Here is a 20,663-nt window from a genome sequence, read left to right as displayed (position 1 = left end):
GCTTGGAGTTTAAAAGGAACAGCCCAACGGGATGGTAGCAGAAGGGTGAAAGGAGTTGACATCAAAAGGCCAGAGGGTCAGCCCTCACAGGCCTTGGTGTGTACAGAGGCCTAATTTTTTATTCCATTCTTAAATTTGACTGTGGTGTACCTTAATTGACTAGGTACTTTGAATCCTGGGTTCAAAGTCAAATCCCCTTAAGTCCCTGAAGGCATTGTTCCATAGACTTTGCATCCAGTGTTATTGCTAAAAAAATCTATTGTAAATCTAATTTCCATTGCTTTGTAAGTACTTTGGGATCCTATCTTGGTGTTTTGAAGATTCAGAAAGCTCATTCATTCTGTAGAAACAGAGACAGAGACCAGTGATTTTCTTCGGTTTTCCTATTTGATTATTTCTTCCCTTTCATTTTCCCTATCATCTGAGAGATGTAATATCCTCTCTTTTTAAAATCAGCTGTATCGCCGGGCACAGTGGCTCATGCCTGTAATCCCAGCACTTTGGGAAACCGAGATGGGTGGATCACCTGAGGTCAGGAGTTCAAGACCTGCCTGGCCAACATGCTGAAATCCCGTCTCTACTAAAAATATAAAAATTAGCTGGGTGTGGTGGCACATTCCTGTAATCCCAGCTACTGGGGAGGCTGAGGCAGGAGAATCGCTTGAACCGGGAGGAGGAGGCTGCAGTGAGCCAAGATCACACCACTGCACTCCATCCTGGGAGACAGAGCAAAACTCCGTCTCAAGAAAAGGAAAATTTAAAAAAAAGTAAAATCAAGTATCAGGCCAGGCGCGGTGGCTCATGCCTATAATCCCAGCCTTTTGGGAGGCCAAGATGGGCGGATCACCTGAGGTCAGGAGTTTGAGACCAATCCAGCCAACATGGTGAAACCCCGACTCTACTAAAAAAAAAATTAGCTGGGCTTGGTGACGTGCGCCTGTAATCCCAGCTACTCGGGAGGCTGAGGCAGGAGAATCGCTTGAACCTAGGAGGCAGAGCCGAGATCGTGCCATTGTACTCCAGCCTGGGCGACAAGAGCGAAACTCCATCTCAAAAAATAAAAAATAAAAAGGCCAAGCGTGGTGGCTCACTCCTGTAATTCCAGCACTTTGGGAGGCCAAGGGGGTCGGATCATGAGGTCAGGAGTTTGAGACCAGCCTGGCCAACTTAGTGAAACCCCATCTCTACTAAAAGTACAAAAAATTAGCCAGGCATGGTGGCGGGCACCTGTAATCCCAGCTACTTGGGAGGCTGAGGCAGGAGAATCACTTGAACCCAGGAGGCGGAGGTTGCAGTGAGCCGAGATCGCGCCATTGCACACCAGCCCAGGCGACAGGGTGAGACTCTGTCTCAAAAAAAAAAAAAATCAGCTGTATCATTTTTCATGCTTTCAATTCTTCACCAGATTTTTAATTTAGGCTTTTATCTACTTTAGCATAATAATCTTAGTTATTTTAAAGTTTTATGTCTGATAATTCTAGTATCAGGAGCCTTTGCAGATCTATTTCCGTTGCCTATAAATATTTCTGCTGTTTCTCATTCAGATTGTCTTATCTCCTTATGTACCTGGTTATTTTTTACTATCTGGTGGACATAGTATTTGAAAAATTTATTGTAGAAATAGTTTGAGGCCTAAGATGATGTTATCTTCTTCTACAGAACACTTCTATTTGCTTCTGCCAACTTCTTGGGAGTAGCACTGTAGGGACTCCATGATCCCGTTCAGGGACTGAGGTTTTCTAGGCTGCCTGGAACTCAAAGCTGGGTGCCAGCTGGTATAGAGGCTAGTTTACTTCCAGTTGACGCTTATTCTAGGTTGCGTACCTTTGGAATACCAGGACAAAGGAGGGGTAAGTTAACAGGGCCCTAGCCCCTGCTATGGTCCCCCTAGGCCCTCAAGTTGTTTGTTTGGTTTGTTTATTTTGAGACGGAGTCTCGCTCTGTCACCCGGGCTGGAGTGCAGTGGCACAATATCAGCTCACTGTAACCTCTGCCTCCTGGGTTCAAGCAATTCTCTTGCCTCAGCCTCCCAAGTAGCTGGGATTACAGGCACACACCACTACACCCAGCTAATTTTTATTTTTTTAGTAGAGGCGGGGTTTCACCATGTTGACCAGGCTGGTCTCAAACTCCTGACCTCAGGTGATCTACCCACCTCAGCCTCCCAAAGTGCTGGGATTATAGACATGAGCCACCGCTCCCAACCCAGGCCCTCAAGTTTGTTAGAAGTTCTGCCTAGCTTCTTCCTCATGGATAAATATTTCCAAAGCAAAGGCATCCCTCTTTGGATTTCTGTCTTCCCCACAACATGGCTCAGTCATTTATCATTAACACATTAGCTCTCAGAAGTTTGCTGCTATTTGTCCACCTTTTTTTCTTTGTTGTCAGTGAGGAAGGCTGTTCTGAATTGCATGGTCTATTAATGGAAGGAAAGGCTTGTGATATCTTCTCAGATATCAGCTGCAGATGCTAACATTTTCTAAAATAATTTGTTCCCTGAATTATCTGGCTTTTCTGGGTTCAATCTTTGATTTGTTCATTGCGGTCTTTACTTGAGGACATTTTACCCTATCTGGAAATCCTTGGTTATCAGGTTGTAGTTACAAGTGAAGAACCCAGATTGATAGTGGCCTCAGGTTTCCTTTTCAAGAGTACAGCTGTTTGCTTAGCACAGCTTAGCACATCTCACCTCCAGGACAGGCCGATGAGCCATCTACTAGAGTGGGAGGCAGGCAGAAACCTGCCCAGTGAGTCCCCCTCATGGGCAGGTTGTGGAGCTTCATTCTGTCAGCCTTAGCCCAAGATGCCAGCCAAAGCTCACCATAGTAGTTCTCTTTCTCAGCCTGAAAGTAAGCACTCTGGGCCATGGTGGTATAGACAGAAGGAGCCACAAACAGGCTACCATTTGATGGCCATGATTTCTTCTTCTCCCCTCCTTCCTGGTGATTGTTCTTACCAACTCCAAACAGGACACTTCACTGAGGCTCTGCCTAAGAGAATCTGTGGTTCCCCTCCCAGAGTCACCTGTCAGTATGTACCACCCGCTTACCACCCTCTGTAAAGGTCTCCTAGCCCTTCCCTCATGGTTACAAGGTGGCTTCCATGTCCAAGATCAGGGAAGGAGAGAGAACAGGAGAAATCTGGCAACAGCAACATTCACCCTCTCATCAGAAAAGAAACGCTCTCCCAGAAACTAGTCTGTGCCTCACAGGCAACCATTAAATCACTTGGGCACCCACCTCTACTGCAAGGGAGGCTGGGAAAATGAGCAGGTTTTCTGCCTCTGTACAAAGAATATGTAAGAGAAGAGGATTTAGAGCAGACGTAGACATAGCCAATCCCAGTGTCTTCTGCCAGGTCCTCTCCTGATCTCAACACTATTCTGAATTTGTTCCTTTTTTTCTGTATGTTTACTGTCTTTTCATCTAGATGTTGGGGCAGAGGAGATGAGTGAGCATGAGCCTTCTGTGCTCTTCTTGGGTTTATTTATCAACACTCTTTTATTTTATTTATGTGTTTATTTGAGACGAAGTCTCTCTCTGTCACCCAGGCTGGAGTGTGGAATGCAGTGGCCCACCTCAGCCTCCCAAAGTGCTGGGATTACAGGTGTGAGCCACCGTGCCTGGCCTTATTTATCAACACTTATGGTGAGAATTGGTCATTCAAGTGGAACTGATCCTTCAAATAACTGGGAAAATATAGCTGTGGTTGGAGGGTGGACTTCCAACCAGCCATGCTGACTCAGCAGCCCTCCCAAGAAGGCTTGTTAGGAGAGCATCATTTCACATGCTTAAGAGCCGCTTGTGTTTCCCTTTTTTGAACTATCTATTGAAATACTTGTTGCCATTTGTTTTTCTCAATGGTTTGTAGGAACTCTATGTATATTATAGGAGCTCTTTATATACTCTGATTTGAGCTGCCAGTGCACCACAGGGACACCAAAGATTCAGATTTCTTTCAACTTCAAGGATCCTTTGCATGGTTCAGTGTGCATGGGAGGAAAATGAGAAGCAGAAGGTTGGGGCACTAAGCAAACACCTTTCAGGTTCCTGGGCTTTGTTCTGGCTCCAGCCTCCCCAGCCAGGCCCTGTTCTTAGGAAGCCTCCCTTTGCTGTGGTCTTCAGTGTAAGACAGGGGTCCCCAACCTCTGGGCCACAGACCAGTCAGCAGCAACATTAAATTCTCATAGGAGCACAAACCCTATTGTGAACTTCACATATGAGAGATCTAGGTTGTGTGCTCCTTATGAGAATCTAATGCCTGATGATCTGAGGTGGAACAGTTTTATCCTGAAACCATCTTCCCCTCCCCCACTGGTCCATAAAAAAAAACCAGTCCTGGGTGCCAAAAAGGTTGGGGACTGCTGCTATAAGACCTGTGGCAGTGGCCAGAGAGGTGGTGATTAAGTTGTGTGTTGCAGGCCGTACAAAGAGCTATACATCGCATCCTGAAAGAGTGGAGAAAACCATCCTTTACTGAGAGCCGAAGGGTGAGGAAATATCAATAATACTTGGTTGCTCTTTATATTGCCTTCAGGCCAGAGGGCAAGTCCTCTTGCAGCTTCTTCCTAGTACCACAGGCAGGCAGAATGTTTTGCTTTGTTTATAGCAGTTTTTCGCTGAATCTTTAGGGTTTTCCATATATAAGATCATGTCATCTGTGAACAGAAATAATTTTACTTCTTTTTTCCCAATTTGGTTGCCTTTTATTTCTTCTCCTTGCCTAATTGATCTGTCTAGGACTTTTAATACTACGTTAAATATTAGTGCTGGAAGCAGGCATCCTTCTCTTGTTCCTGATATTAAAGGAAAAGCTTTTAGTCTTTTACCATTAAGTACGATGTTAGCTGTGGGCTTTTTATTTATGGTCTTTAATATGTCGAGATAGTTTTCTTCCATTCCTAGTTTGTTGAGTGCTTTTATCAAGAAAGAATGTTGCATTTTCTCAGATGCTTTTTCTGCATTAAGATGATCGTGTCATTTTAAAATTTTCTTTTATTTCATTAATGTGATGTATTACAGTGATTGGTTTTCATATGTTAAACCATTCTTGCATTCAAGGAATAAATCCCACTTGGTCATGGTGTATAATTCTTTTAATGTACTTTGGAATTCTGTTTGCTGGCATTTTGTTGAGGATTTTTGGGTCACTGTTTACAAAGGATATTGATCTAATAGTTTTCTTGTAGTATCTTTGTCTAGCTTTGTCAGGGTAATGCTGTCCTCATAGAATGAAATAGGAAGTGTTCCTACCTATTTTGGAAGGAGGATTGGTGTTAATTCTTTAAGTGTTTGGTAGAATACATCAGAGAAGCTATATGATCCTAGGCTTTTCTTTATGAGAGGGTTTGTTTTATTGATTCAGTTTTCTTGCTCATTAGAGATCCGTTCAGATTTTTAATTTCTTTATGAGCCAGTCTTGGTAAGTTGTTTCCATTTTATGTAGGTTATCAGATTTATTGTCATATTTATAATCTTTTTTATTTTTGTGGCATTGGTTGTAATGTCCCTGCTTTCATTTTTGATTTTCATTATTTGGATCTTGTCTCTCTTTTTATTATGTAGTCTAGCTAAAAGTTTGTCAATTTTGTTCATCTTTTCAAAGAATCAACTTTTGGTTTCATTGATTATCTCTATTATTTTCCATTTATCTTGTCCCATTATCTTTATTATTTTCTTCTGCTAGCTTTGGGTATAGTTCTTTTTCTAGTTCCTTAAGGTGTAATGTTAGATTATTGATATGAGATCAGCTTTCACTGCATACTGTAAGTTTTGGTATGTTGTATTTTCATTTTCATTTGTCTCACTTTGTTTAATAGTGTGTTTTTTCAGCCAGGCGTGGTGGCTCACACCTGTAATCCCAGCAGTTTGGGAAGCCGAGGTGGGAAGATCACTTGAGGTCAGGAATTCGAGACCAGCCTGAGCAACATAGCAAGACTCTCTCTCTCTCTTTTTTTTTTTCCCCTCACTGTGGCCTCAACCTTCTGGCTCAATCAATCCTCCTGCCTCTGCCTCCCGAGTAGCTGGGATTACAGGCGTGCACCACCACACCCAACTAATTGTTGTATCTTTTGTAGAGATGGGGTTTTCTCCATGTTGCCCAGGCTGGTCTCAAATTCCTAGGCTCAATCAATCCACCCGTCTCAGGCTCCCAAAGTGTTGGGATTACAGGTGTAAGCCACCACACCCAACCAACTCCATCTGTTTTTATAAAAATACATGAAATTTAAAATAACAGTGTGTTTTCCAACTTCCACGATGTTGTAGATTTTTGGAGACAGAGTCTGACTCTGCCACCCAGGCTGGAGTACATTGGTGTAATCTCGACTTACTTCAACCTCCACCTCCCAGGCTCAAGTGGGCCTCCCACCTCAGCCTCCTGAGTAGCTGGGACCACAGATGTGCGCCACCATGCCTGGCAAATTTTTTATTTTCATTTTTTTTCTTGGTAGAGGTGGGATTTTGCTGTGTTGCCCAGGCTGGTCCCAAACTCCTGAGCTCAAGCAATCCACCTACCTCAGCCTCCCAAAGTGCTGGGATTACAGGTGTGAGCCACTGCACCTGGCCTCTTTCTTTCTTTTGAATATGTCATCCCACTGACTATGCTGATAATCTTATTGAATATCCTATTTACATGAGTTGCTTTTCTTTTCTTTTTTTTTTTTTTTTTTGACATTTTAGTGCACCCATCACCTGAGCAGTGTACACTGTACCCAATGTGTAGTCTTTTATCCCTCACCCTCTTCACCCTTCCCCCTGAGTCCCCAAAGTCCATTACATCATTGTTATACCTTTGCATCCTCATAGGTTAGCTCCTACTTATAAGTGAGAACATATAATGTTTGGTTTTCCATTCCTGAGTTACTTCACTTAGAATAATGGTCTCCAACTCCATCCAGGTTGCTGTGAATGCCATTATTTCATTCCTTTTTAAGGCTGAGTAGTATTCCATGGTGTATATATACCACATTTTCTTTATCCACTCATTGGTTGATGGGCATTTAGACTGGTTCCATATTTTTGCAGTTGCAAATGGTGCTGCTATAAACGTGTGTACAAGTGTATTGTTCACATAATCACTTCTTTTCCTCTGGGTAGATACACAGTAGTGGGATTGCTGGATCAAATGGTAGTTCTACTTTTAGTTCTTTAAGGAATCTCTGGCCAGGTGCAGTGGCTCATGCCTGTAATCCCAGCACTTTGGGAGGCTGAGGCGGAAAGATCACCTGAGGTCAGGAGTTCGAGACCAGCACAGCCAACATGGTGAAACCCTGTCTCTACTAAAAATACAAAAAATTAGCCAACCATGGTGGCGCATGCCTATAGTCCCAGCTACTCAGGAGGCTGAAGCAGGAGAATCACTTGAACCCAGGAGGCAGAGGTTCCAGTGAGCCGAGATCGCGCCACTGCATTCCAGCCTGGGTGACAGAGTGAGACTCCATCTCCAGAACGAGTCCCCATACTGTTTTCCACGGTGGTTGTACTAGTTTACATTCCCACCAGCAGTGTAAAAGTGTTCCCTTTTCACCACCTCCATGCTAATATCTATTTTTTTTATTTTTTAATTATGGCCATTCTTGCAGGAGTAAGGTGGTATGTCATTGTGGTTTTGATTTGCATTTCCCTGATAATTAGTGATGTTGAGCATTTTTTTCATATGTTTGTTGGTCATTTGTATATCTTCTTTTGAGAATTGTCTATTCATGTTCTTTGTCCACTTTTTAATGGGGTTATTTGTTTTTATCTTGCTGATTTGTTTGAGTTCCTTGTAGATTCCAGATATTAGTCCTTTGTCAGATGCATAGTTTGCAAATATTTTCTCCCACTCTGTGGGTTGTCTGTTTACTCTGCTGATTATTTCTTTTGCTGTGCAGAAGCTTTTAAGTTTAATTAGGTGCCATCTCTTTATCCTTGTTTTTGTTGCATTTGCTTTTGGGTTCGTAGTCATGAACTATTTGCCTAAGCCAATGTCTAGAAGAGTTTTTCCGATGTTATCTTCTAGAATTGTTGTGGTTTCAGATCGTAGATTTAAGTCTTTGATCCATCTTGAATTGATATTTGTATAAGATGAGAGATGAGGATCCAGCTTCATTCTTCTATATGTGGCTTGCCAGTTATCCCAGCACCACTTGTTGAATAGGGTGTTTGTTCCCCACTCTGTATTTTTGTTTGCTTTGTTGAAGATCTGTTGGCTGTAAGTATTTGGCTTTATTTCTGGGTTCTCTATTCTGTTCCATTGGTCTATTTGCCTATTTTTATACCAGTACCATGCTGTTTTGGTGGTAACTATATCCTTGTAGTATAGTTTGATGTCGGGTAATGTGATGCCTCCAGCTTTATCTTGCTTTGGCTATTTGGGCTCTTTTTTGTTCCATATGATTTTTTTTTTTTTTTTTTGAAACAGGGTCCCACTCTGTCACCCAGGTTGGAGTGCAGTGGCACAATCTCGGCTCATGGCAAACTCTGCCTCCAAGGCTCAAGTGATCCTGCACCTCAGCCTCCTGAGTAGCTGGGACTACAGCATGTGCCAGCACACCCGGCTAATTTTTGTATGTTTTGTAAAGATAGGGTTTCACCATGTTGTCTAGGCTGGTCTCGAACTCCTGGGCTCAAGTGATCTGCCCATTTTAGCCTCCCAAAGTGCTGGGATTACAGACGTGAGCCACCACACCCAGCTGATTTTTGTATATTTTGTAGAGACAGAGTTTCGCCATGTTGCCCAGACTGGTTTCGAACTCCTGGGCTCAAGTGATCTGCCTACCTTAGCCTCCCAAAGTGCTGGAATTACAGGCGTGAGCCACCACACCCTGCTGTGGTTTCTTGTGAATTTTAGGGTTGTTTTTTCTAGTTCTGTGAAGAATAATCATGGTAGTTTGATGGGAATTGCATTGAATCTATAGATTGCTCTTAGCAGTATGGTCATTTTTAATTTTACCTACCATGAGCATTAGATGTGTTTCCATTTGTTTGTGTTGTCTATGATTTCTTTCAGCAATCAGTTTTTCAGTTTTTCTTGTAGAGATCTTTCACATCCTTGGTTAGGTATATTCTGAAGTATTTTATTTTATTTTATTTGCAGCTATTGTAACAAGAGGTTCTTGATTTGATTCTCAGCTTGGTCGTTGTTGGTATACAGCAGTGTTACTGATTTGTGTACATTGATTTTGTACCCTGAAAGTTTACGGAATTCATTTATTAGATCTAGGAGCTTTTTGGATGAGTGTTTAGGGTTTTCTAGGTATATGATCATATCATTGGCAAACAGCGATATTTTGACTTCCCCTTTACATATTTGGATGCCCTTTATTTCTTTCTCTTGTCTGTTTGCTCTGGCTAGGACTTCCAGTACAATGTTGAATAGCAGTGGTGACAGTGGGCATCCTTGTCTGTTAGAGTTCTCAGGGGGAACCCTTTTATCTTTTCCCTTTTCGGTATAAAGTCAACTGTGAGTTTGTCATAGTGGCTTTTATTACCTTGAGGTATTTCCATTCTATGACGGTTTTCCTGAGGGCTTTAATCGAAGGCATGCAAGATTTTGTCAGATGCTTTTTCTGCATCTATTGAGATGATCATATGATTTTGTTTTTAATTCTGTTTATGTGATGTATCTCATTTATTGACATGCGTACGTTAAGTCTTCCCTGTATCCCTGGTATGAAACCCACTTGATCATGGTGTATTATCTTTTTGATACACCATTGGATTCGATTAGGTAGTATTTTGTTGAGGATTTTTGCATCTATGTTCACCAGGGATATTGGTCTGTAGATTTCATTTTTTGTTATGTCCTTTCCTGGTTTTGGTATTAGGGTGATACTGGCTTCATAGAGTGATTTAGGGAGATTCCCTCTTTCTCTGTCTTTTGTAATAGCTTCAGTAAGATTGGTACAAATTCTTCTTTGAATGTTCAGTAGAATTCAGCTGTGAATCCATCTGGTCCTGGACTGTTTTTTTGTTGGCAATTTTTAAATTACTGTTTCAGTCTTGCTACTTACTATTGGTCTGTTCAAAGTTTCTATTTTTTCCTGAATGAATCTAGGAGGGTTATATATTTCCAGGAATTTATCCATTTCCTCTAGATTTTCTAGTTTGTGTGCATAAAGGTGTTCATAGTAGTCTTGAATGATCTTTTCTATTTCTGTGGTATCAGTTGTAATATCTTTCATTTTGTTTCTAATTTAGCTTAATTGGATCTTTTGTTGTTGTTGTTGTTGTTGTTGTTGTTGTTTTTTTTTTTTTGAGACGGAGTCTCGCTCTGTCGCCCAGGCTGGAGTGCAGTGGTGCATCTCGGCTCACTACAACCTCTGCCTCCCAGGTTCAAGCAATTCTCAGGCCTCAGCCTCCCAAGTAGCTGGGACTACAGGCATGCGTCACCACACCCAGCTAATTTTTTTCTATTTTTAATAGAGACGGGGTTTTGGCATTTTGGCCAGGCTGGTCTTGAACTCCTGACCTCAAGTGATCCTCCTGCCTTGGCCTCCAAAATTGCTGGGATTACAGACACGAGCCACCGTGCTTGGCCTCTTTCATACTTTTTGATGTAAGCATTTAATGCTATGAACTTTCCTCTTAGCACCACTTTTGCTGTGTCCCAGAGGTTTTGATAAGCTGTGTCATTATTCAGTTCATAAAACTTTTTAATTTCCATCTTGATTTCATTGTTTACCCAAAGATCATTCAGGAGCATATTTTTTAATTTCCATGTATTTGTATAGTTTTGAGGGTTCCTTTTGGAGTTAATTTCCAATTTTATTTTACTGTGGTCTGAGAGGGTACTTGATATAATTTCGATTTTCTTAAGTTTATTGAGAGTTGTTTTGTGGCCTATCATATGGTCTTTCTTGGAGAATGTTCCATGTGCTGATGAAAAGAATGTATATTCTGCAGTTGTTGGGTAGAATGTTCTGTAAATATGTGTTAAGTCCATTTGTTCTAGGGTATAGTGTAAGTCCATTGTTTCTTTGTTGCTTTTCTGTCTTGATGACCTGTCTAGTGTTGAAGTCCCCGCTGTTATTGTGTTGCTGTGTATCTCATTTCTTACGTTGAGTACTAATTGTTTTATAAATTTGGGAGCTCCCGTGCTAGGTGCATATATATTTAGGATTGTGATATTTTCCTGTTGGACTGATCCTTTTATCATTATGTAATGTCCCTTTTTGTCTTTTTCAACTATTGTTGCTTTAAAGTCTGTTTTGTCTGATATAAGAATAGCTATTTCTGCTCGCTTTTGGTTTGTATTTGCATGGAATATCTTTTTTCACCCCTTTACCCTCAATTTATGTGAGTCCATATGTGTTAGCAGATATTTGGTTGGTGGATTTGTATCCATTCTGCCATTCTGTATCTTTTAAGTGGAGCATTTAGACTATTTACATTCAATGTTAGTATCGAGATGTGAGGTACTGTTTTATTTACCATGCTTGTTTTTACCTGAATACCTTCTTTTTTTGTTGGTTTTTTTTTTTCATTTTGTTATTGTTTTATAGACCCTGTGAGTTTTATGCTTTAAGGAAGTTCTATTTTGGTGTATTTCAAGGTTTTGTTTCAAGATTTAGAACTCCTTTTAGCATTTCTTGTAGTTGGCTTGGTGGTGGCAAATTCTCTCAGCGTTTGTCTGAAAAAGACTTTATGCCTCCTTCATATATGACACTTAATTTTGCTGGATACTAAATTCTTGGCTGGCAGTTAGTTTGTTTGAGGAAGCTAAAAATAGGAACCCAAACCCTTCTGGCTTGTAGGGTATCTGCTGAGAAATCTGCTGTTAATCTGATAGGTATTCTGGCCAGGCGCAGTGGCTCATTCCTGTAATCCCAACACTTAGGGAGGCCAAGGTGGGTGGATCATTTAAGGTCAGGAGTTCAAGACCAGCCTGGCCAACACGGTGAAACCCCACCTCTAATAAAAATACAAAAATTATCCAGGCCTGGTGGCAGGGGCCTGTAGTCCCAGCTACTTGGGAGGCTGAGGCAGGAGAATTGCTTGAACCAGGGCGGCAGAGATTGCAGTGAGCCAAGATTGCACCACTGCACTCCAGCCTGGATGACAAAGCAAGACTCTGTCTCAAAAAAAAGAATCCGATAGGCTTTCGTGTATAGGTTACCTGATGCTTTTGCCTTACAGCTCTTAAGATTCTTTCCTTTGTCTTGACTTTAGATAACCTGATGACTGTGTACCTGGGTGATGGTCTTTTTGTGATAAATTTCCCAGGTGTTCTTTGAGCTTCTTGTATTTGGATGTCTATATCTCTAGCAAGGTCAGGGAAGCTTTCCTCAACTATCCCCACAAATACGTTTTTCAGACTTTTAGATTTCTCTTCTTAGGAACACCATTTATTCTTATTCTTAGGTTTGGCCATTTAACATAATCCCAAATTTCTTGGAGGCTTTGTTCATTTTTTAAAAAAATTATTTTTTCTTTGTTTTTGTCTGATTCAAAGTCTTGTCTTGGAATTCTGAAGTTCTCTCTTCTACTTCTTCGATTCTATTGTTGAAACTTTCTAGTGCATTTTGTATTTCTCTAAGTGTGTCTTTCATTTCCAGAAGTTTTGATTTTTGATTTTTTGATTTTTTCTTTATGATACCGATTTCTCTGGAGCATTTTTCATCCATATCCTATATATTTTTTAAAATTTCTTGAAGTTGATTTTTACCTTTGGTATCTCCTTGAGTAGCTTAATAATCAGCCTTCTGAATTCTTTGGCAATTCAGAGATCACGCCACTGCACTCCAGCCTGGACAACAGAGCGAGACCCTGTCTCAAAAACAAAAGAAAAAGAAAAAGCCAAAAAGTTCTGCCTTTTTAAGCCAAATAATGAAAATGTACTTTGTAATTATTCTTGGTTTGGATCCATTGCTGAGGAGCTAGTGTGGTCTTTTGGAGGTATTATAGAACCTTGTTTTGTCATTATTGCCAGAATTACTTTTCTGATTACTTCTCATTTGGGTAGACTACTTCAGTGGAAAAATCTGGAACTCAGAGGCTGCTGTTGAGATTATTTTGTCCCACAGGGCGATCCCTTGATTTGGTGCACTTCCCCTTCCCCTAGGGATGGAGATTCCTATGAGCCAGACTGCAGTGATTATTATTGCCCTTCTGGGTCTAGCCACCCAGTGGGGCTACCAGGCTCTGGGCCCATGCTGGGGAACATCTGCAAAGAACCTGGTGATGTGATCCATCTTCAGATCTCCCAGCTGTGGATACCAGCACCTGCTGTGGTGGTGGTGCCAGGGGAATGGAGTAGACTCTGTGAGAGTCCTTGTTTGTAGATATGTTTAGTGTGCAGGCTTTCTCAAATGCTGGTTATGCTACCAGTGAAGTCATCATGTGGACACACTCAGGACCACTGGTTAGAAAGGATGTTGCAGGCAGTGGAATTAGCTGTTGTTTTTCTCCTTCCTTGGAGCAGGGTTGTTCTGTTATGAATTGCTGTAATGTCCTGAGTTAGTTGGCCTCCAGCCAGGAGATGGCACTTTTGAGAGAGCACCACCAGAGTTTTTCACCTGTCTTGTGGAATTTGCAGCAGCCTGCCACTTCTTTCAAAGGATCTGTGATTTCTTTCGGTCTTCCTGGTGTGCTTTTGCAGTGGTTCCTGAATTCTCTACTCAAATTACTGGCCAGATGAGATCACCTAGGGTTCAAGGTCCTCTTCCAAGCTCAGTCGTTATTGGAATAGCAGAATTCATTTCCTTGTTAGCTTTCCACCTGCCTCCTCCATCTTTAAGCCAGCAATTGTGCGTGTAGTTCTTCACAAACTTCAAATCCCTCTCATGAGTCACTTTTTTTTTTGCCACTTTCAAGATTGTCTCTTTTGAGAATTATAAAGTATTTAAGAATAAATCTAACAAAGGATGTACATAGCCTTTATGCTAAGAATTATAAACGTTTACTTAAAGTCATTAAAGAAAACCTGGACAAACGATGAGAAAGTGCAGTACAGTAAAAGACGCCAACCGTTTCTAAACAGACCTACTGACTCAATGCATCTCTAATCAAATGCCCACTAGAGGTTTCAATGAAACTTGACAAGCTAATTCAACAATTTATATGGAGCAGTAAAAAGCCAAGAATAGTTAAGACATTCACTATGCTACCAGATATTTGGGTTTATTATGAAGCCGGAGTAATTTAGATACTTTGCTATAAGAGAGAGAAGACAAAACAGATACAGTGGGAAAAATAGGGGGGGCTATTCAATAAATGGAGTTTAGGAAACTGGTTATTTATATGTAACTAAGTAAAAGCAGATCTTCAGTTCATAAAAATATACCTCCAAAGGGTTAAGAATTAAATGTCAAAAGTGTTCATCTAAATGTCAAAATGTAAAAAAAGTTCTGGTTCGGCGCGGTGGCTCACGCCTGTAATCCCAGCACTTTGGGAGGCCGAGGTGGACAGATCACTTGAGGCCAGGAGTTCAAGACCAGCCTGGCCAACGTGGTGAAACCCCATCTCTACTAGAAATACAAAAATTAGCCGGGTGTGGTGGCACATGCCTGTAGTCCCAGCTACTCAGGAGGCGAAGACACAAGAATTGCTTGAACCTGAGAGGCAGAGGTTGCAGTGAGCCAAGATCACGCCACTGCACTCCAGCCTGGGCAACAGAGCGCAAGACCCTGTCTCAAAAAAAAAAAAAGTCAAAAAGTTCTGCCTTTTTAAGCCAAATAATGAAAATGTAGTTTGTAATTATAACATATGTAGAAGTGAAGTGGCATGACAGCAGTATCACAGACGCTAGGAGTGGGGATATGAAAGTATACCATTAAAAGATTTTTACACATTATGCAAAGTGATATCATAATACTTGAAGACAGACTATGATAAGTAAAGGCATATACTGTATGTTATGTGTCCTAGAGCAACCACCAAAACCAAAAAATAAAACTCATGCACATACACATACAAATCCCAAAGCAGTAAAAAGAATCGTAGCTAAAAAACTAACAAATAGATAAAATTGAATGATAGAAAATAATACATTCATTCAAAAGAAGGCAGAAAAACATACATAGGATGGTAGATTTAAACCCTAATATATCAATAATCATTAAATATAGGTCTAAAAGGCATAGATTATCAGATTAGAATTAATAACAACCAGCTGTATGCTGCTTATAAGAAACCCAGCTTACATGTAATAACATAATGGCTTAAAAGTAAAAGGACTGCCGGGTGCGTTGGTTCATGCCTTAATCCCAGCACTTTGGGAGGCCAAGGCAGGTGGATCACCTGAGGTCATGACTGGCTAATTTTAGTATTTTTAGTGGAGATGGGGTTTCGCCATGTTGGCCAGACTGGTCTCGAACTCCTGACCTCAAGTGATCCAGCCGCCTCAGCCTCCCAAAGTGCTGGGATTATAGGCATGAGCCACCACGCCTGGCCTAATTTTTGTATTTTTAGTAGAGATGGGGTTTCACCATGTTGGCTAGGCTGATTTCAAACTCCTGGCCTCAAGCGATCTGCCCGCCTTGGCCTCCCAAAGTGCTGAGATTACAGGCATGAGCCACTGTGCCCATCAGACATAAGACTTTAAAATAAATGTCTTAAAAAATGCTCAAGGAGAATACAGACAACTAAACAAAATCAGGAAAACTATATATGAAGAAAATGAGGGCCGGGTGCGGTGGCTCATGCCTGTAATCCCAGCACTTTGGGAGGCCAAGGCGGGCGGATCACAAGGTCAGGAGATCGAGACCATCCTTGCTAACATGGTGGAACGCCGTCTCTACTAAAAATACAAAAGAATTAGCCAGGCGTGGTGGCCGGCGCCTGTAGTCCCAGCTACTCGGGAGGCTGAGGCAGGAGAATGGTGTGAACCCAGGAGGCAGAGCTTGCAGTGAGCCGAGATCACACCACTGCACTCCAGCCTGGGCGACAGATCGAGGCTCCATCTCAAGAAAAAAAAAAAAGAAAATGAGAGTATCAACAAGGAGATAGAAATTCCAAAAAAAGAGCTAAACAGAAATCTGGAGTTTAAAAATACAATAACTGAATTGAAAAGTTCACTAGAAGGGTTCAACAGCAGACTCGAATAGACAAAAGGGAAAATCAGCAAACTTGAAAACAGGTCATTTGAAATTATCAAGTATGAGGAGCAAAAAGAAAATAGAATGAAGAAAAGCAAACAGAGTCTAAGAGACTTACCAGACACCATCCAAGTATACCCATGAATCCATAATGGGAGTTCTGGAAGTGTAAGAGAGAGAAAGGAGTAGAGAGCTTATTTGAAGAAATACTGGCTGAAATTTTCCAAATTTGAGGAAAGACGGGGGTTTACTAATACAAGAGCCTCAATGAACTCTAAGTAGGAAAATCCCAAAGGAACCTGCACTGAGACACATTAGTCAAACTGTAGGAAAGGAAAGACAAAGAGAAAATCTCATCCTTGATGTCAGTTTTAAAATAGTATTCCTGATGTTTTCTTTATGGTAATAATTAACTTTTCCTTTCTATTTCTTTTTGAGCTAGTTTTGATAAATTATATTTTTCTAGGAATTTCTCCATTTTCTCTAAATGTTCAAATTTCTTAGCATAAAGTTGATAGTAATCATATCTTTTTCTTTCTTCTATATCTGTAGTTATGTCTCTTTTTATTTCTAATATTATTTCTTTAAGCTTTCTCTCTCTTTCTTGATTAATCCTGCCAGACGTTTGTCCATTAGTCTTTTCAAGAAATGACTTTTGCCAGGCATAGTGGCTCACGCCTTTAATCCCAGCACTTTGGGAGAACAAGGCAGGAAGATCACTTGAGCTCAGGAGTTTGAGACCAGCCTGGCCAACAAGGTGAAACCCCGCTCTACTAAATATATAAAAATTAGCCAGACATGGCGGCACACACCTATAGTCCCAGCTACTCGGGTAACTGAGGCAGGAGGATCACTTGAGCCTGGGAGGTTGAGGCCGCAGCGAGCTGTGATTGCACCACTACGCTTCAGCCTGGGCAACAGAGCTAGACCCTGTCTCAAAAAAATAAATAAAATAAAATAAAATTGTTTTTCTAAATCTTCTCTATTAAATCTTTGTTTTCTATTTTATTTATTTCAATTTTTATTATCTCCTTTTTTTTAAAAAAAAAATGTTTTTTTCTCTTGTCCTTTTTTTCTTTAGTCTTTTTTTTTTTTCCTTTCCCCCAATGGCTTTAGGTTGGAGTCTTGGCTTGTCATTCTTTCATGTTCTCTAATACAGTATAAGCTGTTGTTTCTAAATGCCTCTAAAGTGCCCACTTTTGCTGAATCTTACCACTTTTGGAGTATTTTGTGTTGGTTTTTTTTTTTTTACCATTCTCTTGCAAGTCATTTTTAATTTCACTTAATTAGAATTCCCCTTTGACCCATGAGTTTTACTCAATTATTTTAGTTAGAAAACATGATCTATTTTAGGAGTTGACAAACTTTTCTGTAAAGGACCAGATAGTAAACATTTCAGCCTTTGCAAATCCATACAATCTCTGTTCTGACTACGGCACTCTGGTGTCAGAGCCTCCCTGTTGGAGTGTGGGCTGCTCCTCCATCAAACTTGGTCGCCAACAGCAGCCATTCTCCTGCTTATCCCATCTCTAACAACTTCTGTGTTACTCAAACCTAATAGTTACACTTATTCTTTACTGTCACTTCTAGACTTGTTGCAGGTATATCTGTCACCGTTAATTCAAGATCTTAGGCCTTCTCGTCCAGTGTTAAAGTTGTCTGGCTGGTAGTTTTCCCTTTGGAGCAGCCGTACTGCTCAGGAGTCTGCTCTTTTGGTCTGTGCAGCAGAGACCCCAGCTGGCAATGCTTGTTTCAGACTGTGGTGCCAATATGACCTGACGTGGAGGATGTTTAGGCAACTAAGCATAGTTTGGTCAGCATCCGAACATCCTCCACATCAGGGGCTACTGGCACCTCATTTGTGTTGCTGGAAAACTAAAGCCAGTCACTGCCCCCCAGGTGCATCCTTGCCCTGGGGCTTGACCTCAAACCCCTGGCAAACATCAGCATGAGGGAACAGCCCCTCCTGAATGGCCAGCCACCTGACCCTCAGCCTTGTTCTACTCTCATCCTGCCCTGGATGGTCAGGGAACTGCTCAGTCACTATAAGGTCAGCAGTGGCTGTGCCCACGGATGGAGGAGCAGACCCTGCATTGGCCTCATCCTCCTTTATCCCCACACTGTGTTGCTCCCATTCCACCTGCCACTTCATCCTGCACATTTGCCCCACAGCTCTCTCACAGTTTCTCACCTGCAGAGGAATTGTTCTTTCCTTCTCCCGTGAGCAGACACAAGGTTCTCTGCCAGGCCAGGAAAGTCCCCACAATCTAGGTCTCTTCACTGACACTTGCACTCAGCTGTCACTCTGTGTCCACAGGGTCTGCGGAAGAGGGAGCTGCTGAAGGAGCTGCTACCAGTCATCGGGCAGAACCTCCGATTCCAGCGCCTCTTCACCGAGTGTCAGGAACAGCTCGACATCCTGAGGGACAAGTAGCCTGCCCCGGCCTGCCCTGGCTGCAGCAAGGGCAGGGCCACACTCTCGCCGCTGATGACATGCAGGACCGCCTCTCACCTGACCAGGCTGTAGGGGGAGGAGACACTGGCAGGAGATGTGCTGTCCTGCACCAGCGCCAGCCCAGCTCCCTGGGCAGATGTGCCCTGTGTCCTGGGTCTGACATTGCCTCAGGAGGGGGAAGCTCATCCCTCCCTCCAAGCCCCCGATGCGGAGCTAGGGCTGGAGCTCTGCCCAGGTGCCCTGGGGCCAGCAAGGCAGTCCCAGGCCTGCCGTCTCCAGCACGGCCCCAAGGTGGACACTAGCCCCTGCTGCTGCAGGCGCCATGCTGCTTCAGCAGTGACGATTGAGCCATTTGTGAGAGAGAATCCGGAAGCGTTAGGTATTACAGCAGACTGACCTGAGACCTATGTAAAAGGAAAGCTGTTCCAACACACGGACTATTTTTGTACTAGAATTTGCTAACTTGTAATATTGAATTTCCTTTGGCCGATAATCAGGATTTCCCTATAAGTCACTTGGACATTGGTCACTTGTAGGAAATTTAAACTCTAATTATGACAGCTACACTGAAAAATAATTGTACTGAAATTAACTTGTCTATCTTCATTTGGTTTTAATTTTTAAATGTTTGTAAAAAGAGACTGTTTTGGGGGAATGGGGCAAAGGGGGGGGGCGATTTCTTTTGTAAGTGTAAAATAAATGAACACGCATTGAATACCAAACCCTCCTGATTTCTCTTGCCTTTTCCTTCTAACTTTCATCCTCCCCACACAGTGCATCTCTCTCCTGAAGTAGATGGTGACAGAACATGAGAGCCAGAAGGGATCCTTTGTGTCATCTCATTCCCCCCTGTCATGGTTAATACTGCGTGTCAACTTGATTGGATTGAAGGATGCAATATTGATCCTGGATGTGTCTGTGAGGGTGTTGCCAAAGGAGATTAACATTTGAGTCAGGCTGGGGAAGGCAGACCCACTCTTAATCAGGTGGGCACCATCTAATCAGCTGCCAACGAATATAAAGCAGGCAGAAAAACGTGAAGAGATGAGACTTGCCTAGCCTCCCAGCCTACATCTTTCTCCCGTGCTGGATGCTTCCTGCCCTCAAACATCGGACTCCCAAGTTCTTCAGTTTTGGGACTCGGACTGGCTCTCCTTGCTCCTCAGCTTGCAGATGGCCTATTGTGGGACCTTGTGATTGTGTAAGTTAATACTTAATAAACTTTCATATATATCCTATTAGTTCTGTCCCTGTAGAGAACCCTAATATACCCCCCATGCAGAAATTCATTTCACAGTGTAGAGTGGTCACTTCTGTGGTCATGAAGCACCATAGGTCACCTTGCACACGTCATCTCACAAGTGAGGAGTCATGGTTCATGGTGGCTCATGGTTCTGGTCTTGCTGTGCCCCAGGTCCAGATCATACTGTGCACCAAGGGCTGCAGCTGTTTGGACAATTTCATGAAAGGAAATCAGTATTTACAGTCTTCGGTATATTGGAGAATTATCAGCAAAGTTGGAATTTTATTAGAAAGTGATCCAGACGTTGATCTACAGGAGAAGAAACAGAATCACAGAATCTTTAAGCACAGTGAGGGCTGAGTACCACCCACTCCTGGGTCCTGATCTTTGTCACCACCACCCAGCGTGTGGGTCTGAGCCTGGGGAAGGAGCCTTGGACTTGGAGTCAGAGGCCGGGGTAACTGACCACTGATCTCTGGCCTAGCAGCCATTCCACTCCATGTCTCACTCGGATGTCAAGTGGCTGGATGAGACCCAGGCATGTGTTCATGCCAAATAAAGCCAGGATAGTTTGTGTGAGTGTGTGTGTGTGTGTACACATAAAAAGCCAGGCTGCAAGTGGGACTCTTAAGGAATGAAGAGCCAGAGACTTGCTGTGCAGGTGAGGCAGCTCCCTTAGCAACTATGCAGCAAGACATTGCGAGCTTTGTGGAGCTCCAGGAAGCAATATATGCCAACAGGCCTGTCCGGGCTCCAAACCAGCAAACATCTGGGCCTCAGTTTTTTAGCTGTCAAATAGAGATTGAGACTAAAAAAATCTGCACTGGGGTCGGGCACAGTGGCTCACACCTATAATCCCAGCACTTTGGGAGGCCAAGGTGGGCAGATCACGAGGTCAGGAGTTCGAGCCAGCCTGACCAACATGGTGAAACCCCCGTCTCTACTAA

General features: G+C 42.4%; 1 protein-coding gene across 15 annotated transcripts in view; it reads left to right on the top strand.

The window, feature by feature from the left end:
* The window catches only part of HIRA (histone cell cycle regulator), a 101,627-nt gene extending 82,432 nt beyond the window's left edge, over positions 1–19,195 (top strand). For all 15 annotated transcript variants that reach the window (XR_010155977.1, XR_010155978.1, XR_001712906.4 and 12 more), the window contains one exon: positions 18,336–19,195. Coding sequence is in view for 12 of the 15 variants with exons in the window: in XM_063807730.1 (XP_063663800.1) it covers positions 18,336–18,775 (440 nt within the window). In the remaining 3 variants the exon portion in view is untranslated. The remainder of the gene's footprint in view (positions 1–18,335) is intronic.
* Positions 19,196–20,663: the final 1,468 nt, after the last annotated feature.

The sequence above is a fragment of the Pan troglodytes genome, chromosome 23 (assembly GCF_028858775.2).
Source record: "Pan troglodytes isolate AG18354 chromosome 23, NHGRI_mPanTro3-v2.0_pri, whole genome shotgun sequence".
In the NCBI taxonomy this organism is placed as follows: domain Eukaryota; kingdom Metazoa; phylum Chordata; class Mammalia; order Primates; family Hominidae; genus Pan; species Pan troglodytes.
Note: the sequence above shows the minus strand (reverse complement) of the source record. Positions and strands in the feature narration are given on the sequence as shown.